The sequence below is a fragment of the Falco cherrug genome, chromosome 7, assembly GCF_023634085.1.
Source record: "Falco cherrug isolate bFalChe1 chromosome 7, bFalChe1.pri, whole genome shotgun sequence".
Taxonomy (NCBI): Eukaryota; Metazoa; Chordata; class Aves; order Falconiformes; family Falconidae; genus Falco; species Falco cherrug.
In genome coordinates, this window is record NC_073703.1 from 37,941,860 (window position 1) to 37,960,633 (window position 18,774).

Genomic DNA, 18,774 nt, shown 5'->3' on the forward strand with positions numbered 1-18,774 from the left:
GTTAAATGTCAAATGTACTTGACCCAGAATTGTTTTAAAAGCAGAGGGTTTTTTTCAGTGCTCTCCAAATATAGCACTGCTTACTACTCTGTAAATAACAAAGTGTCTGAACTATCACGAGTAGAAAATGACTACAACTTGTGGTGTTAGGAGACATGAACGAAACCAGGAAGTCTCACTAGTCCAGACTGCTGCATTATCATCATATTTGCAAAACCTTTCAAAAAGCTTTATTAAGAAATATTGTCTATAAAATAGGACAATAAAAAAAAAATATTGACCAGTAATCTTTACAGGCAGCTCAGCTGCAGGTTTTGGATCTACTAATATTTATGAAACATCATGCTGCTGTACTGAACTTGCCTTATGCAAACTGCAGCCACAGAACCACTCATGTAAGCAATGCATGAATAATCCCAAGTTCCTTAAACATTTTATGCATATTTTGCATCAGATCCATACTTAATATGTACAACATTTTCCAAGAAAACCGTATTTGTGGAGTGTCTTAGCTTGACATCCTGGTGTTAGGACAATGAAGACCACTTAAGATAGTAATTGACAATCTATACAAAAATTAATTTTGAAAAAGACGACTTGTACAACACCATCTATTTTGACCAAACCAGGACAAGTGAACTCCTCCTTCCTCAATAATTTGAATTCTTCTCTTTCCCTGTTTTTCATTATAGCATCAACAAGTCCTGTAGGTTGGACCTCCAGGGGTCCTCTAGTCCAAGCCCCTACCCAAAGTAGGTCCAGCTGCAGCAGGTTACTTAAGAGTTTTGTCCACTGAAGTTCTGAGTATGTCCAAGTATAATGACTCCACAGCCTCCCTGGACAGCCTGGTTTAGTGTTTGATGATCCTTAAGTTGAGCCAAAAAGTGTCCTGTCTTCCTACATTTGTCCTTTGCCTCTCATCATTTTGCTACATATCTCTGAGAAGAGCCTGGCATCATCTTCTCCAGGTACTAGGTAAACACTTGCTAATCTGGCCCGGGATGAAGTTGACCTTCTTTGCTGCAAGAGAACACTGCTGATTCTGATTCAGCACCAGAACCCCCAGCTATTTTTCTGCAAAGCTGCTTTCTAGCCAGTTTAGCATCAGCCTGTTCTCTTGCACAGGATAACTCCCTTCCAGACACAGGACTTTGCATTTGCCCTTGATGAACTTCATGAGGTTCCTGTTAGCCCATTTTTCCTGCTTGCAGCATCATAGATCTTCTAATAAGAACCTTCCTTAAATACACTTGACAAGGGGAAGAGGTTTGATGGTGTAAAATTGAAGGATAAGTTTTCAGAGATGTGTCTTCTACCCTTGCATCAGGATTTTCTGATGTCACAAAAATTCTGCTTTGTGACTAAAGAGATTTCACCATTTGCTTCTACTCTGACGTTGTTCAGATCACAAAGACTGAAAAAAAGAAAATCACTCCAGAAAACACAATGTCCTAGGACAAGGGATACCCAAACTTCAGTCCAAGCTTAGAAACAAAATTTCCTGGAGAATTTATTCTATCACTGTTTGTTACAACAATGCTGGCACATTCCTTTGAAGAATCTCATAACTAGCTGTCCTCAGACCCAGAACAAACAATGAGCTAGACTCAAATTTTGATTTAATAGGGCAGAAACTATGTTCCCAACAGAGAAACAACACAGAATGACCAAAAAAAAAAAAAAAAAAAACCCACAAAAAAACCCAAACAACTGAGCAGCTCAATACCACACAAAGTACTAAGCTGTATTTGCAACCTTTCCTAAACTATTAAAAAGTCATTCTCTTCAGACTGTTAGGTTTCTTTTGGTGAAGGACATGTAGTAATTTTTATAACACAGATGTAACATAAAATCTATACTGAAAACAAAGAAGATTAGACTTTAGCATACATAAGTAAAAAAATGTTGAACCAGAACAACATACACAAAAGAAAAGAGCAGAGTCTTAAAGACAGCATTATGATTTATAAAATCCCACCGGCATGCATTTACTACATTTAAACACACTGATAGTTAGTTCAGTCTAGCAATGGAAAGTAATTAAGACCGAAGTCCAAAAAAAGTGTCTAAAAGTCCTCTGTGAAGGAACAGTTCTAACATCTATCCGAAGTTAATCAAAGAAGAAATCATTTCAGCACTGATGAAGAGTGAAGAGGAATGAATGATTCAGTGAACTAATGTAAATCGAAATCTTATAGCTGCCTTAGTGTTTTTCAAATGGAAATGAGGTTTTTTATATCAAAATGATTTGGATTCCAGAGGCAAACTGCTTGCCCTGTTTCTCTGAAAAGAATTAACTGAAATGTAAAGTTTTTTGGTTGTTTTTTTTTTTTTTCATACAACAGGGAAGAAAATCAGAAACTGGCCTGCATGCGTAGGAAATCAGAATGAAATTCCAAACCTACTTCACTGACAGTAAGGTCCAGACATCAACATTACAACTGCAGATCACAGGAGCTACAAAGCATCCTGTGTCCTTGAAATAAGGCAATAATGAATATCTAGTATTTTTAAGGATTATAAGCATTCATTTTGCCTTTACACACACAGTTTAAGTAGTTCGAAAAACTACATAACTCGCAAGTCAGTGAGGAAAGAACCATTTATAAGCTTATCTGTTCTGAACCTTGGTAAGTAGAATTTGTTATTGTTGTCATCACCTAAAACACTAGAAATACCTTCTTTCAAATGAACCACTACAATCAACTTAATCCAGAATACTACCCCATTACTGGATAGTTAAGTCAAACAGACATTAAAAATCAAAGTGTAAGATTAAAATTGCGCATCTTTGGAATTCATTCTACAATTTCATAAAATGAGATTTTCCCCATAGTAGTCCCTTCAAATGACTCAGGCACATAAAATCTATTCTACTGCTATAAATCCCATTAAGAGGTAGCCATTCTGTTTAGAATTTGTAAGCTCTATGGTCAAAATTAAATTCACTTGGATTAGTAAAATTCAGTTATGAGACTAGAAATAAGAAGTTTGCTGCAATGAGACGGAAAAATAATAAAAAAGCCTGAAAAATTGAACAAATTCATGTAGTACTACTACATCAAATATATAAAGCTCTTTTCCCCATTACAAAACCTGAATATTCTCAAAACTTCAATATTCTGTCACCGCATCACACGTTTTACATTCCCAAATTACAACAGCTCCCTTCGAGACATCACTGAATTTAAATACATCTGATATGGCAAATGTTGAGAAAAATGAATTCTTAGAGCACAGAAAAGAATCTTCTTTCCATGTGAACAATATTCACAAATTTCCCAGATCACTTGAAGAGAACTTCTGCTCTCCAGATACTCACACATAATGGAGTTACTTTTACATAAGAGAAAACCCTTCTAGACAAGAACAGCTTGTAATTTCTGTAAAGATTTCTTTTGTAGTCTTACAAAAAATATTGCAACTTTGCAGGAATTAAACATTTAAAAAAAATAAAGTGGAAAAAATAAAATTGCATCTCCTCAGTTGACAAGGTACTATTTTAGGCCTAATCCTTTATTTCTACACACACAGAGGTGTCCTATTATGTATGTCTCCAAAGAATGCTGCCGTCTGAATGCTGATAACATACATAGAGAAAAAATATAGTGGATAGAAACGTTTTAGTTTATGAAGGAGACAGGAGGAAAGATAGCATCAAGGAAATTAGTTGATAAGGTCACAAGAATCAAATCCCAAGTCAAACTCACAATTTTTGTCAAAGCAACACAGCTTCAGTGTCAAGTTCCATACCAGATTTTAAGTTTTTATGCTCCTAATTAAGGTCCTATTCAACGGGGAAAAAAATCATCACCTAATTAACTTTAAGCATAAACTTAAAACCAACCCAATTAAGAATGAGGTATAAGCCTATGTTTAAATTAACCATATATATAAATGTTACTGAAGTCAGCCTTAAGAGGCTCTTCAAACACTTTAACGAATGATCATGACAGAGCACAAAATAATACATGTTTCATTCTATTCGTCTGTGCAGTATCTGACAACAGAAATTACATGTGATCATGAAGTTAAAGATATTTCAGTTTTTTTAAAATATCTCCACCTGCCTTTAATTGCTGAGATTTATTGTTTTTTGTGAGGACGTTTCAAGAATTCTAACTTTGATCTATAGATTTTATCTACATTTTTTAGGAGAAAGAATAAGGCTAACAAGATCCTAAGTTATCTGTACTCAATAAAGATAGGGCTATGATGCACCCTTACGTGACCTTTACCTGTTTCTACATCTGTTAAATGCAGCATGGAATCAAAGCCCCCACTGAGAATCCTTCTTCCACAAGATGACCACCGGGCAGCTCGAACAGCACAAGAGTGGCAGGAGTATGTTTTTAAACAGCAGCCTGTATCTACAGCATCCCATACCTTAAAAAGAAGAATAAGGACAATTACATAAAGAATCACAATATTTTTTTCTATGTACTGATAAGTAGCTACAGCAAATCGTTGTGGCTGAGAAAGCTCTGCATTCTGAAGTCGTATCTGTTAAGCTGTAAAAGCCTGTCTGAAATAATTGCATGGTTGATTAGAACTAGGACATTTTATTAACAAGGCACAAATCAGTAATACATTTTTATGACTTGTATTATTCCTTGAAATGTCTACATTGCTCTCAATTGCAATTCATGTTTTACTTCCCTATTCATAATGCTGTTCTACCTCTGTGCAGGGATGTATCAAAACACATTTTCCCTTTAAAACATTTTTCTTGCAAATTTTTGTCTCTATTGTATCTTGCTTTCCATTGAGTAAGAGGAATCTTAGCAGATTACAGCTGTCACATCTGCCTGTAGACAGACCGTTACCACATTTCTCACTCAGGTTGTAATTTTAAGTAGAATTTTACCTTAACTTCACTGAGGAGGCATATAAGAATATCATCATGCAGCTACATGAAGATTTCTAAGGACTGGTCCCAGTCCTCTCATTTTTCAGTTTCTTCTGGACAGAATTATGTTGATGCTGAGCACTTCTGAAAATCCTATAAATCCTACTCTACTAGTTATCCTTTTTTTTTTAAGTATATAACAACTAATATTTTCAGAACATAAATAGTCCTGCTCTTATTTTAAAAAGAATTTTTGAAGAGAAAGGCAATTTCCAAATAATATATTTTAGAAAACAGAATTAGTCTGAATTACAATTTCAGTTACCAAATATAGTTCACAATAATCAAAAGCATACCCTTTTCATGATGCTTTTTTTGCCAGTTTTAAGATAAAATTAGAAGTTCAGCAACAACTGACCCATATAAAGATTCAGTATATTCACTTTGTGAGAAGGCTAAATATCAAAACTATTTTCCCTATGAATATTCTGCTTCTGTAGAAGTTAGATTATAAAATATCTTATGATTGTCTGATACAATATAATACCTGTTGAGTTGTCTAAAAAAATGGATAACAAATGCTATAACCATATCAGTAAATCCTAGATTTTATTACTTCTGATATTAGTAGTACAAATAAATCAACACTTTGACAGTGCTTCACAATAGCTTTATTGCAGTTTCAGTAAACCCAAGGCAGTTTATGGCTTTAAAGTCACCATTTCTCTTCATGGTACTTCTCTTTGCAATTAGTGATTTTCATTCTGCAAAAACCTGCAGGATTAAAACAACACTGCCTATTCTGAATTTCATCTATTCTAATCAATTTCTCAATTCTAAGATTGTTATGTATGCTGGGAATAGACTATGCAATTAACAGAATACAAAAAAAATTACTCTTTCAAGCGAGATCAAATTCAGCCTTCACGTATAACTACACAAGAACACTGAAGTTAGTACCAAGATAAAATTGACTGCATTTTCGCTCATTTTAAAGGATGTTAAAGACAAAAACAACTTGGTAAATCGTAAAACATGAGTAGATATTTGCTTTCTTGTGGCCAAAGCACAATTCACAATACAGGAGAACGTACAAGGGAGGAAAAAAGCAAGATTTGTGATAACATATTTTTATCTTCAATTATGTTTTCTTCTTACTGGACAAAAAGGACTCACTGACAATATCATTATTATGTAGTCCATACTTAGAAGACAACATTCCATTACAGAAAATTATTTCATCAAAGCATCTTCTAGCATGGAGCACAGTTCTGCAATGCAATGCAACCAATTATCATTAATAACTTGAATAGACAGTTAAGACGGGAACCACGATGGCCATACCCTAAGTATTCTACCCTAACCACAAAAAAAGAAGTCGGGAAAAATTTAATATTAACTGCTTTTTAAAGTAAGTTTCTCTGCTTTAATGAGTTGTAATGACCATTTCAAGCTTCACAGTATTAAAAAAGGGTTAATTGTGTCTTGAAGGGCTTTTAATATGAGGAAGCTAGTGAATGAATGAAATCAAGATGAAAGGAAAAGCAGGTGGTACATGCTTCAGATATTTTTGTCATGTTTTAGCAATTAAGCATGAAAACTCAATTTTCACAAGAAGAATGAGGTAAAGCCAGTTCAAAAGCCACTTCCAAGTCCTCACTTGATTATAAAAAAGCTAAGCGGAAAACATGCACCCCTAAAGCTGCATTTTTCCCTCCATTATGTGAAACAGAAAAAATGATCGACTCCTGTGGATGAGACCATGGATCACGCACAAGGGACAAGTTACTGAATACCACATTCCTCCCCACCATCACACTTGCCATCAGCTTTTTTTGGTAAGGTAACAGCATGTGGCAATACCTTCTGGAATCACAGCCACATGGGCCAGGCAGCCTTCATCAAGGAAATTCACCTGATTTATTGCCAATTAACATAAGCTTTTAATTACAGATTCAGATATTGAGGAAAAAAAGACCAAGAGTTAAATGAGCACTTGGGAGCACCTTCCCTCCCCAGGCCTTGCTTCAGCCCAGCATTTCTCCCCCCCGGCTTCACCTCTTTTCACTGGGTGTTACACTTGGTCTTTCCACATCCCTTCAGTGAGACAACGGCCATCGCAGGAGGCTGGGGTCAGGGGAAAATGTCCCTCTCCAGCTTTCTTGCAGGCCCCCTTTAGGTACTGGAAGGTTGCTATAAGGTTTCCCCGGAGCCTTCTCTTCTCCAGGCTGAACAACCCCAGCTCCCTCAGCCTGTCTTCATAGGAGAGGTGCTCCAGCCCTCTGAGCATCTTTGCTGCCTCCTCTGCACCTGCTCCAAGAGGTCCATGTCCTTCTTCCACTGGGGGCCCCAGAGCTGAAGACAGTACTCCAGGTGGGGTCTCACAAGAGCAGAGCAGAGAGGGAGAATCACCTCCCTTGACCCGCTGGTCACGCTTCTTTTGATGCAGCCCAGAATATGACTAGCTCTCTGGGTTGCAAATGCACATTGCCGGGCCACGTTGAGCTTCTCATCCACCAACACCCCCCAAGCCTTTCTCCTTAGGGCTGCTCTCAATCCGTTCTCCATCCAGGCTGCCTTTGCCCTTGGGATCATCCCAACCCACATGCAGGATCTTGCATTTAGCCTTCACCACTGGACTTCAGTCTCAAAAGAATTTTTTTTCAGGGCCTCGTACAAAGCAGGAGACAAGAAAGTCCCCTAGGAATCAGGGCCACTGAAAACTTCTGTTCCAAGTGAGTGAAGTTATTGATCATGCCTTCTTTGCCAAAAAGGAATATGAATTACAGACACCATCAAAAAAGGACCCCAAACTTATTCTTCTGACTGGCATCTACATATGAACTCAGAAAAAGGGTTGTATCCAAGATCAGTCTTAGGCTGAAGGTGAAGGCCACAACACTATAGTTTAAAAAGTCACGGTTGTGACAATTACAGCTTTGATATCACAATAAGTGGTTTTAAGAAATTAAGTGTCTTAGACCCATTTAGAAAACTGTATTTTAAATACCAAAGGCTGCTGAACTTTAAGCATATCTGATAATAAGTACTTTTAAAATAGAGGTTTATAAAATAAAACTTATAGATTTACATGGAATAAGGACATATATATTTAGCACATAATAAATTACTCAGGCAGGGGAAACAGTTCATTAAAAAATACACAGTCTGAGATATATAATATTCCTTATATATAATATTCCTCAATAGCCATTTAAACATGCGTATCAAGTATTATAGGACTAGGTGCTATCATGCATTTATATTCAAATATTTTTACCAAGTTTTACCAACCATTTTGTGTTGTTGCTTGACTTCAAAACTCAGCTCTTACAGAAACTTAGTATTATCTCTAGATGAAATACTAAATTCTCATTAAAACTGAAGTTGCCCTTTTATCTTGTGATGTCAGGTGCCATTTTAATTGCCGAGCTAAAGAGTTAAAGCACACATTTCAGCCTGCTGCTCTGAAAATACTGCTTGGTGCCACACGTTCAAGCAATGTTTTACATTATAAATAGTACCAGTCCATCCTTTTCGCTTATAAAGCATTCCCAAAACAATGACATATGCAACCATTACTACAAAAATGTTACTAGGAAATATTACTGTATTTCCCCCCCCTTACATCTACAGTTATAAACTAATGAATTCTCCAATATTTGAAAGAAATAAATAGCCAAGCCTCCAAGCTTTGAAGTTGCCTAGTTATTGCCAAGATTTTCTTCAACACTTTTCTGGCATTAAGGTATCATGAACAATTTAATTGCATTTTTCCCAATTCTATTAACATTGGCTTTAATGTGTCAGGTTGGTTCATATTTCACTACTAGTTCTTACTCTTTGTACTTCATTATTTATAGTAGTGCCTTTCCATTCCTTTTACATCAATTGCTTTCATTTAATGTCCATTCATGTTATAGAAAGTATGGTGATTACACAGTTATCTGCCATATATATATATGGGGCCAAAGTGGCAGATACAAACAGCCAAGTGACAGAATTGCACTAGAGATTTATTTACAAAAGCAATTTTCTTTTTTACTTTCTCCAAGGCATGTTATAATCCAATTGCTCTTTCACATTCTTCATAATATTTGGAAATCAAGGCTTTAGAAGTTGCTTTCTTTCTTGTATAGCTTACAAATGTTGTGAAAACGCTACAACCAACATTTTAGGTAACATTAACCAGACCTCCCCACCCTCAAGATCAAAAGTTCGCAAGTCAGGTAAGCAACTAAACAAAGTAACAGATGAGACCAGTTATAGATTATATGTTTCCAGATCCTATTTTCTGACTGAGAGCTTTCAGGAAAACAGCCTCTGAAAATAAAGCACTTCATGTTGAAGATAATAAAAACTCTGTTGGTAAGTCATAACAGAAAGCAGGAGAGGGTGAGCACTTGATACTCGAGTAAATAGCAGCCACAGGGGTCTGATATGCTATCAGCCAGCTCATAGGACACCAAAATAAAGGCTTTTCTCTTACTGACCATCCAAACTAGGCATTCATTCCTAGGAGAAAAACAAAAAAAAGTCACAGCAACATAAGCAGAGTAACCGTAACATGAGAACTTATCAAGCTTATGAAGACTGATAAACCAGGAGTTGAGCACATTTCTTCCATTGTCATTGTACGACCATCTACAACACGCTTGCCTGCAAGCAAATTGGATTGCAGAAAATAAAATATAGCAGCTTTACTGTTAGAAAGGTGCATCTATTCAGACAGTCACTAATTGCACAATGAACCCAAGAACAATGACTCAATTGTGATAAATTAGAGATTGGAAGCACGTATCAGGAATTAAGTTGTACGCATTTTGAATTTGCATGCATAAAGGAACTACAGCAGGGCCAATCAAGAATGCTAAACAAGAAATTAATTTCTGAAGCATGCATAACAAAATTAAAAATTTTTAATGGATCGATTCAAGTTAATTTCAACATAACATCCATTCTAATTTAACAGAACTCTCCCCCCTCAAGTTAGCCAAGTTATGCCACTCTGCAATTACCAACTTCCTCTGTCAATAGCTCCTACTACATGAATGACAGCAAGAAATTGCCTCCAACTAAATACAAGGATGGCATTTGACTAATCTAAATACAAAGATAGCATTTAAGAAGCAGCCCTGTTCAAGGAAGATGCGAGATAGTGCTGAGTTATGGGAAGCATGAAGAATTACTGTGCTTTGACTAGAACACATGCTACTCCTTTCCAAAGCATGCTCAGGTCGCTTCACAGACTTGTGAAGCTGAACAGACGTGACCCTCTTCTTTCCCTTTTTAGAATAACATAGCTTCCTGGTGTGTCTCAAGGAGAAAAAATTAAAAAAAAAACCAACTTTTTACCTTTTTTTTTTCCTCCCCTAATTCCTGAATTTGTCTATGAAATTTGAACATCATATCTGCTAACAGGCACAGATTCAAGAGAATTGTACTCCTCCCACAACCATACAACTTTTCTTATCTGATCAATGTTGAATTATTGTAATTTCTAATAAATACAGTAAAAAAGGAAGCCCCACACTATCTACAGAAAATCATGTCTTTTCTAGGTTGCAAAGCAGACTCAGAACTGTAGTTTAAAAGGTCTTTCAAAAGGTGATGAGCCAGAAGGCAGAAGTAGTCCCATGAAAAAATTACAAAAATATATTTGCTGCTGCTTATTCAGATTCCCCACTTGGATGAGGTACAGCTTTGGGCAGGATTGCAAGAGTTAAAAGTGCCCCTTGGGTATCTCTAACCAACAGCAGTAAGGATAAGACAACACTCACATAAAACGCTAAATCATTCTTTTGTTTATAGAACTGGGGCAAGAGAAAGGCAGGAAAAAAAGCAACAAGGAGCTCTGAAACACAATAAATAGCCAAAAATTAGAATTGGCAGGTGTGCCTAAGCCTCTCCAGCCACTGTGTGATTGAAAAAAAATATGAACTTGAATGGGCATGTAGTTAATATGTATAAATTCATGGAGTAACTACAGGAAGATTTAGGATGTTTCACTGTTGTTTTACTTTGTGTCTTCTTAAAATAGCGAGGTAAATATAGTTTTAGTAGAAGGTAAAATTTGTTGAAAGAATTACAAAATGGATCACTGTCTTTACACTTTTTTGCCTAAACACATAATTAAGCTGTGTAAAACTAAGAGCTAAGATCCAGGGAAAACTATGAGCTAAGGTCTAGCTTAGCGTATGACCTGTAAGTGTTAATAAAATTATTTTCATACCATTATGAAAGATGTAAATAGATGTTCAGATTGTTATATAGACAGTGGTTGATGACATTTGGGGCATACCAGCTTAATTTGTAAACCAACTGTCCCAAAAAAGGGTTTTCAGCAGGATTCTGTAAAGCTAGATAAAGCTAACACATTTTCAGATGTGTTGAACACTTGCTCTAGCAATGTTTAAAAGTGTGCTAGGGAACATATTTTAAATGACATCCATCTTCCTAATCTAGACACAGTGTAAGAAGTACATAACAACGCTGTCATTTGAGCAAGCACTTGCAGATTTCCTCTAGCTTTCTTTTTGCAGCAGACATAACTCAAAACACAATTATCTTACTAATCCAAAGCATAGGTCTACTAACTGATAAAAAAGAGTCAAATTTATTATTGCTTTAATATATGAATAGGAGCTTGTATTTGGATAGTTTATTACTAGACTTTCCTCACTAGTGTAGAAACACGGAGGATGGAAAGTAGCAAAACAAAATAAATTCAGTTAGCTGAGACAGCCAGCATAAGGTCTCTTTTTTCCCCCTCCCCCCAAAAAAAATTTTAGTATTAAAGGTTTCAAGTATATTTATCAAACCCATGAGGTGGAAAAATCTTCTCTTTTACAAAAAAAAAAACAGAGCAGGACATTAGATATGAAGACAGCTCTTACTTTGTAGGGGGCTTTATCCAGGCAGAAGCTTTTTAAGTTATAATACTAGCAGCACACTGCTAACCAAGTTAGCAGTACTACCAGAAACTAGTCAGTAGTATGAAAACTGATTTGCAAACATGTCAACAAGCTTTAATTCTGGTGAATCCAACAAAGACTGAGTTAAGTACAAGCACTACATTTACCTTCAGGAGGCAGCACTAATATACCAAGCATGCCTATGAAATACATTTCAATTATTTGGTGTGTTTTATTGTAATCTTCCCTTGCACAGAAACTCAGAAGCCCTCTCCCCAAGGAAGGCTCCGTAATTAAGCCTCATTTGGGTGGTTTTGCCATTAACAGGAAAACAAACACCTAATCTAAAGTGTACTTTGAGATGCCAGCATTCTATAAAATTATTTTAAGAAAACAGTAATATACTAAGATACAAGATTGACATTTTCAGCTATCAAAGCACAAGAGAAGTAAAATACAATTCTGTAAAAAGAAAAAAAAAAAACCCACACCACTACGGCAAGAGCTATCCATCTGATTCTATACAATAAAGGAACATTCTTGGTAAAGCTTTAACGAGTGCTACTAGACTTAACCTAAACTTGTTTGCTGGCCATCTACTCTTAGAAATCCACCTAATGATTCCATACTTCAAAAGCTAACTTGTAGCACAAGGAAAACCTAATCAGCCAATCAAAACTGAAAACATAAATAATTTTAAAATATACAAACTTGGGGGTTTTGCCAATATGAATAATTAATGTAGCCTTCACAAGAGCCTTTCAAGTCAAAACTGGCAAAGAAAACTCTTAAGAAAGACGTAAATTACACACACACAAAAAAAAGATAATGGTAAGAGACTAAAAAAGACCAATATAAACATTTGATAGATGTTTCTATTAAAGGATTTGTAAATTATATATTGCCATTGCACCAAAAGCTAAAGTTTTACCCAGCATCCTATATTTTTCTCAGGACATGTGACTCATCTGCAAATAACGTTTTTTCCATCCCCTTCATCTGGAAATGGAAAAAGTAAAGAAAACATGGACACTAGTGAACTCCTATTTCTTGAACATTATTCATGTCTGGAATTACAGAAAGATAGACAAGATGGTTAGCTGGGACAGGGCATTATTTCACAGTTTGGTGGTTTTCGATATTCTTCCCCTATTACATGCATTTTCTGGACACACAAGCTCAATCCTCCAGCATTTCACAACCCTCTCAGAGGGAGGCCTTCACTTCCAGTGATAGCACGTAAACACACACACGTTTCGTGTCCAGATGAAATATTGCTAAACATTGACAAGTAACACATGCGTGGACATTGCTACATGAAATATCAGAATAGTAATAACATATTAAAATGCTCAATTAAAGTAAATAAATGCCAGAGTATTACATAATTATTCAGAAATAGGCTCTACTGCCATTATAAACTGAAGCTACAGATTAGAATTAGTTTGTTTATAAAGGATGTTTACCTAAAATTAACAACTCTGTGGTGAGAACTGAAATAAAACTGGCAAAGTATGAATAAGCTCAGGGTGAAATCTTGACTGCCAGGTCATTTACATGAAAACACAGTTAAAAATTCCAAAGTTATTCAATAGCAGTTCTATCCGAGTGCTTCCGTGACACAGCAACTCATTGTAAAATGTTCTTTTTATTATGGTATATCTGTGGCTGTGCCTGTTGAGCTGAAGTCGTACCAGATTTATAGTGAACTATTTCCATTCAACAACTAGGCTTCACAAAAATAAAAAAGCTGAAGAGGCATTTTCTTTCAGACTATTTCCACAGAATAACATAAGCACTGGATATGTAATAGCTTACTTCATGACACCTAGCTTCTGAGTCACACATACACAAGAAATAGAGCATATCCTGAGAAATTCTCCTCTCGGATGTCAAATCAATTCAATATACATGTTATTGTTATTACACAATGCAGATTAAATTTTACAAAAATTGGTTACTGCCTTATTACTGCTGAGACAGACAATATTTAGGTATGGAACATACACCTAATACAACAATAAAAAAAATAATGCTTCATTTGACAGAATGGTAACTTGAAGGGTTTGTTATATTTAACAAACCAATGAAAATATTAAGAAGATCTTAAATTGTGCTGCTACAGTCCATTATGAAGTGCAATTACAAGAAGGTAAAATTATTTCAGTGTAAGTCCTCAGAGAGGCCATTAAGATGCCATTAAAAGGCCATTATAATGTTTAACTTCAACAGTAAAGTTACTTCATTACAAGTCATACCTTCATTTTAAAGAGGAACACAATTCTCACCAAAAAGGTATTCTAATTCACAATAACTACATCATCCTCATTTTGGCTTTTTATTTGCAGTTTTAAAGTTTAAAAACCTGCTTGCCTACATAAGAATTAAGGTGCCAGCAGTCCAATTTCTAGATGTGTTGGAACTTACATGAGTCAATAACGCCAACAGAAGTTAAGGGTGGGAGGTTAATAAACTTTAAACTTAAGATTGAGTTTGAAAACTCTCAATGTTATAGCATCTATTATAATTTACCCTTCTAACTGAGGGAATATTAACATTAACACCACTTGCAATTAGCAAGTTCATACATATACAGCATAAGTATGCAGTTACAAACAATTTATGACCACCTGATAAGCATTTGGGTCTGGAAGAATATTGCAAAATTCCTTTTACATTGATTAAATGCATAGTGATTATTCAGCTTTAGGCACTGAAGACAGCTTCTCTTTTCAGTCCAGAGATTCTCTAACCTTTGCTTCACTTTCCACCAGAAAGATCGTTTCCCTCAAAACTGGAATTCATCAGCCCTACAGAAAGTTTGGGTTATTACAGATGCACTTACAAGGGTAATCTAGCAGTTATTCTGACATGGCTCTGCCAGCAACGTAATGAGCAGTTTGATTACTGAGTCTGTTTAGCCAGGACAACAAGAGAGCACCAAAAAAGGTAATTTATTTTGATAGCTATTTAAAATTATCCTGGATATTTTAAAACTGCTCTGAAGAAGACACCTAGCCTGAAGGCTACAGGGATAAACTTTGGTTGGTGTCTTTTCAAGATTTTTCTCCTTAAGATATTATTTATCAGGATGGATGTACAATATAGGAACCTCCACTTGTTCAAGTTATACCAGGGTCATCCCACACTGACAATCTTTCCTATTCCTCTTGTGGAAATCACTATAACTGACTTATAACAATTGTTTGTACCATTACTGAGCTATGATGATTTTTATGTGTCTCTAAGCACTGGGGAAAACATACAGAAGTTTATCATCCAACAAAGGTCTCTGGGCACAAGGTTTGGTCTCCTGCTTCCCCTGGAACAAGCTGCTATGTATGTTGTGAATACTACACCTTCCAACACACACATTGAATTGTTGCATGTAATTGGGAGCATGTATTTAAATATGTACTATGTATATAAATTAAATAGCCTCCAAACAACCCCAAGCACAAAGCTGCTTTCCGTAATCCTTACTGATGATTCCTCTTAGGGAGAACAGCACAAGGTCCAAATCTCTCTGCCACAGGAATTCCTCCTGCTCAGGTGGGTCTCCACTGGATGGCCAAAGGTACATTTGATCCAGAATGAAGTCTGAAAAATACTGTTACATCCCAGAAGCTGAAGAGAATTACAGAATTAATAACATTGTAAGATACAAGCGATTATTACATTATGAATGTTTGCATTTCCTGGCCACTCACAAGGAGTGTCTCTAGTACTTGAAGTGTAGGAGGCAGATGCCCCAAAGATCTCAGGATTTCTCAAAGATTCCCATTTGGCTCCCAGGATATTCATCAGTGCCTCCCATCTGCTGACTCAGAGAAAACAGCCTGCACCACAGATGGGGATGGCCATCTTCCACAGTGCCTTGGTTTTCTTTAACGTGTGCAGCAGTGCACACAACAAGTATTCCCTCAGCATATTCCTGAGATTTAAATGTAGTAGAGACAATCCTGCTCTGCAGTGGCTATCTAGGAAAAAAGCCAGTTGTAAAACAACTTGCCCATTTTAACTTTTTTTTCCTGTTTCCCTCCAAATACACACCACAACTCAAGTTTTCTTTACTCGGTGCAGCCATCACCACGACTGCTCCTTGGCTCACTGGTGGGGCACTGCACAGCTGCAGGGCTGGTGAGCATGCCGAGAAGCTTACTGTAACTGACAAGAGTGTCACTTTCCCTTCCAGCCTCCCCCACATCACAGACAAAAATATTTCACTGACACATTTATCTCCAGCATGCTGGGGCCATTGCACTAATTCCTGCTTTCACATCCATGTTTTTCTACACTAGAGGGATACAGTTTTGGTTTGTTTTCCCAGTTGGTAAAGCCCCCACCAGCATTACTCCAACTGTCACAGGTTAACTGAGACTTGAGTAATTCACAGTAATTTTAGCGCAGATGTACATCAACTGCGCCATCCTATTTTCAAGTATATTCACTTTTCAAGTCAAGTGATTACAGCAGCTCCTCTTCTCCAAGCGATTTACACAACATGAAGATGCATCATTAGAATACTCACTTTTTTTTTTTTTTGAGGGAACTCAAGTATCTACATATTAAGAGCTTTACATAAAACAAAACTGATTAGCTTTTGTTATTTCTCCTTTGCATATCTATGCAACCCATTAGACAGACAAGGGCTTGGCATTCATATGACAGATAACAGAAGATTGCAAATATGTTTAATACTCTTCTTTGTAATACAGTTTGGTTTCTATAACATCATTTAGATTGCCCCACAGAGTTTCTGTACTTTATAATATTTAATATCTCTCATGCAAAATCTTCAAGAACAACCTATCACATAAGTCAACCCAACAGTAAGTTATTGACAATGATTTCATGAAAGCCTTTATCCCAAAGGGCATTGGCAAGTAATTTGCAAACCTAACGTACATCTAACCAGCAGAGGCTTTTCTACATTTGCTTACATTCCTATACTGTAGTACAGTGATATAGCCAACCTGAAGTTGAACAACAGATTTTTGACTATATTTCTCTTCAATACAAAGCAGAACAGTTTGCATCAAATTTTAAGATTCAAAAAATAACCTTGAAAGAACAGCTAGCTCTTTCTTTCACACTCTACAAAAGACTGTGGTAAATAACATTTTCTTAATTAATATATCAGGGGGCTGTTTAATAATAGATTCAACAACATTATACACAGCCTCAATATTAATTTAAAGAGAAAACCAGGATACTTTTTTTCTTACAAGCTGACAAGCATCTAAAAACTGTGTATTTACTTTACCTGGATATCACATAGTGAGAAAATTGACAGCAATTTAAGATACAGGAAGCTGTACCATAAAGAGGGCTTATTATTAGTGTAGTCCAAATGTTTCAAAGCCATTTTCCAGATGTAACTATTTTCTTTTAATTTAAACTAAGAGTACAGCTCAAGTGACAAGTCCGGCTGTAAAAGTGTGGGTTGAAAGCATCTATAAATACTCAGAATTGTACAAGTTAAAGAATATCTACTATATTATCCTATAGTAATAGATTAGCAGTTAAGTAACAAGCTTGCATAATTGTTGCAGTTTTGTCATATTAAGGAGACTCTAATGCTAACTTTCATTTTACAGCTGGTATAAGAGCATACCTTTGCAGCTGGAAAAGAAAATAATAACACACCATGCAAAAACCTAGAATCAGGTTAAAAGCTAGCTTTCTCCTATTTGAATGTTGACACGAAACTATGAATTAATGACAAAAGTTATCGAGCAGCATATATGAACATACCGACACAAGCATCGCCTGGCATTTGCACAGGACCCAATGAAGTTATTTTTAACTACGTAAGTAAATGTGGTTATTTCGATAACTTGTAAAATTACACGCCACTGCCCCTCCCACACACTTTTTTTCTAAAGCCTGATGAACATACTTCATTTTAGCAAGCAGTAATGCATAATTATTCTATCAGTAGGGGCTGCCTCTGATTACATTCACATAGTGCAAACCTACTCGATCATCACATCAGTGCAGTGGTACCATAAGACATCCCACTGTTAAACCCATCCCAGAGGAATACCTGTCTAGCTTGGGAGAGCATCACACCACCCTGCTCTGCAGCTTCTAGTGTCCACCCAAGCTGGTTTGATTGCTTTACACAGTGCAACGCTGAAGCATGCATATAAACCCAAACTTCCACCATAGGTCCCAGAGTGCTCAACCCCTTGGCGCTACCGCAGCATAAACAGTTAAGCAATATAACAACACATCAGGTAGAATTTGGTTCAGCATTTCTGACTGCAGTACAACACACCTAGAGAAAGTCTTACTTCACTGCTAGAAGTATTTCATCGCATTTACTTCACTGTCACTGTAGAACTACAGAATGAGTAATTTAAGAATAAAAAGTTAATGTAAATATTTTGGGTTCCTTGAAAATTCTAGCAGCATTACAGGCTTCTGCATATTAGCAAAAATTTAAAGAGATTAGTGACTGGTTTTGAGCATATTTTCCTATTTAAGCACATAAAAATGAACAGTTTCTAAAATAATTATAATGTCAGCAGCTGCATATCAAGTTTTTTGATAAGTCAGGCTCTGTACTTTGATACCCAAAAGCATATTTATCATCAGTCCTTACAAAGAAAGAGTCCCCCACATATAATGGCAGGGAAAAAAAGCAATAAGCGTTACTTTGTTTCAACTCATTTGACATAGCAGACATATGGGTGAAAGCTTTTTGACATTCGGAACACTCCCGTTCAGTTAGAGTGAGTCTACGATTTTCTCCAAATACTTAAAATAAAAACCTGTTAATTGTGAAACTCCTTTTCTCCAAGCCATTCTACAACTGAAAAATTATTATTGGGAAGTTTTCCCAGTGAAGTGCTTAGTACTTCCAACACTATTTTCACACAACATGTTGAAGACCCTTTCACAGAGTCATGCTACGATTTCAGCTTTCTATCACTCAGCTTCTTCTCCATCTGTGTTGCCATCACTAAAACACTTTCACCATTTCAAACAATATTCATCACTTCC

The 18,774-nt window shown here is 36.2% G+C and overlaps 1 protein-coding gene across 1 annotated transcript in view; it reads right to left on the reverse strand.

The window, feature by feature from the left end:
• Positions 1–18,774, reverse strand: part of WDR25 (WD repeat domain 25) — a 65,013-nt gene that overhangs the window by 27,569 nt on the left and 18,670 nt on the right. Inside the window, exon 3 of the mRNA XM_055716652.1 lies at positions 4,239–4,386. Coding sequence (XP_055572627.1) covers positions 4,239–4,386 — 148 coding nt within the window. The remainder of the gene's footprint in view (positions 1–4,238; positions 4,387–18,774) is intronic.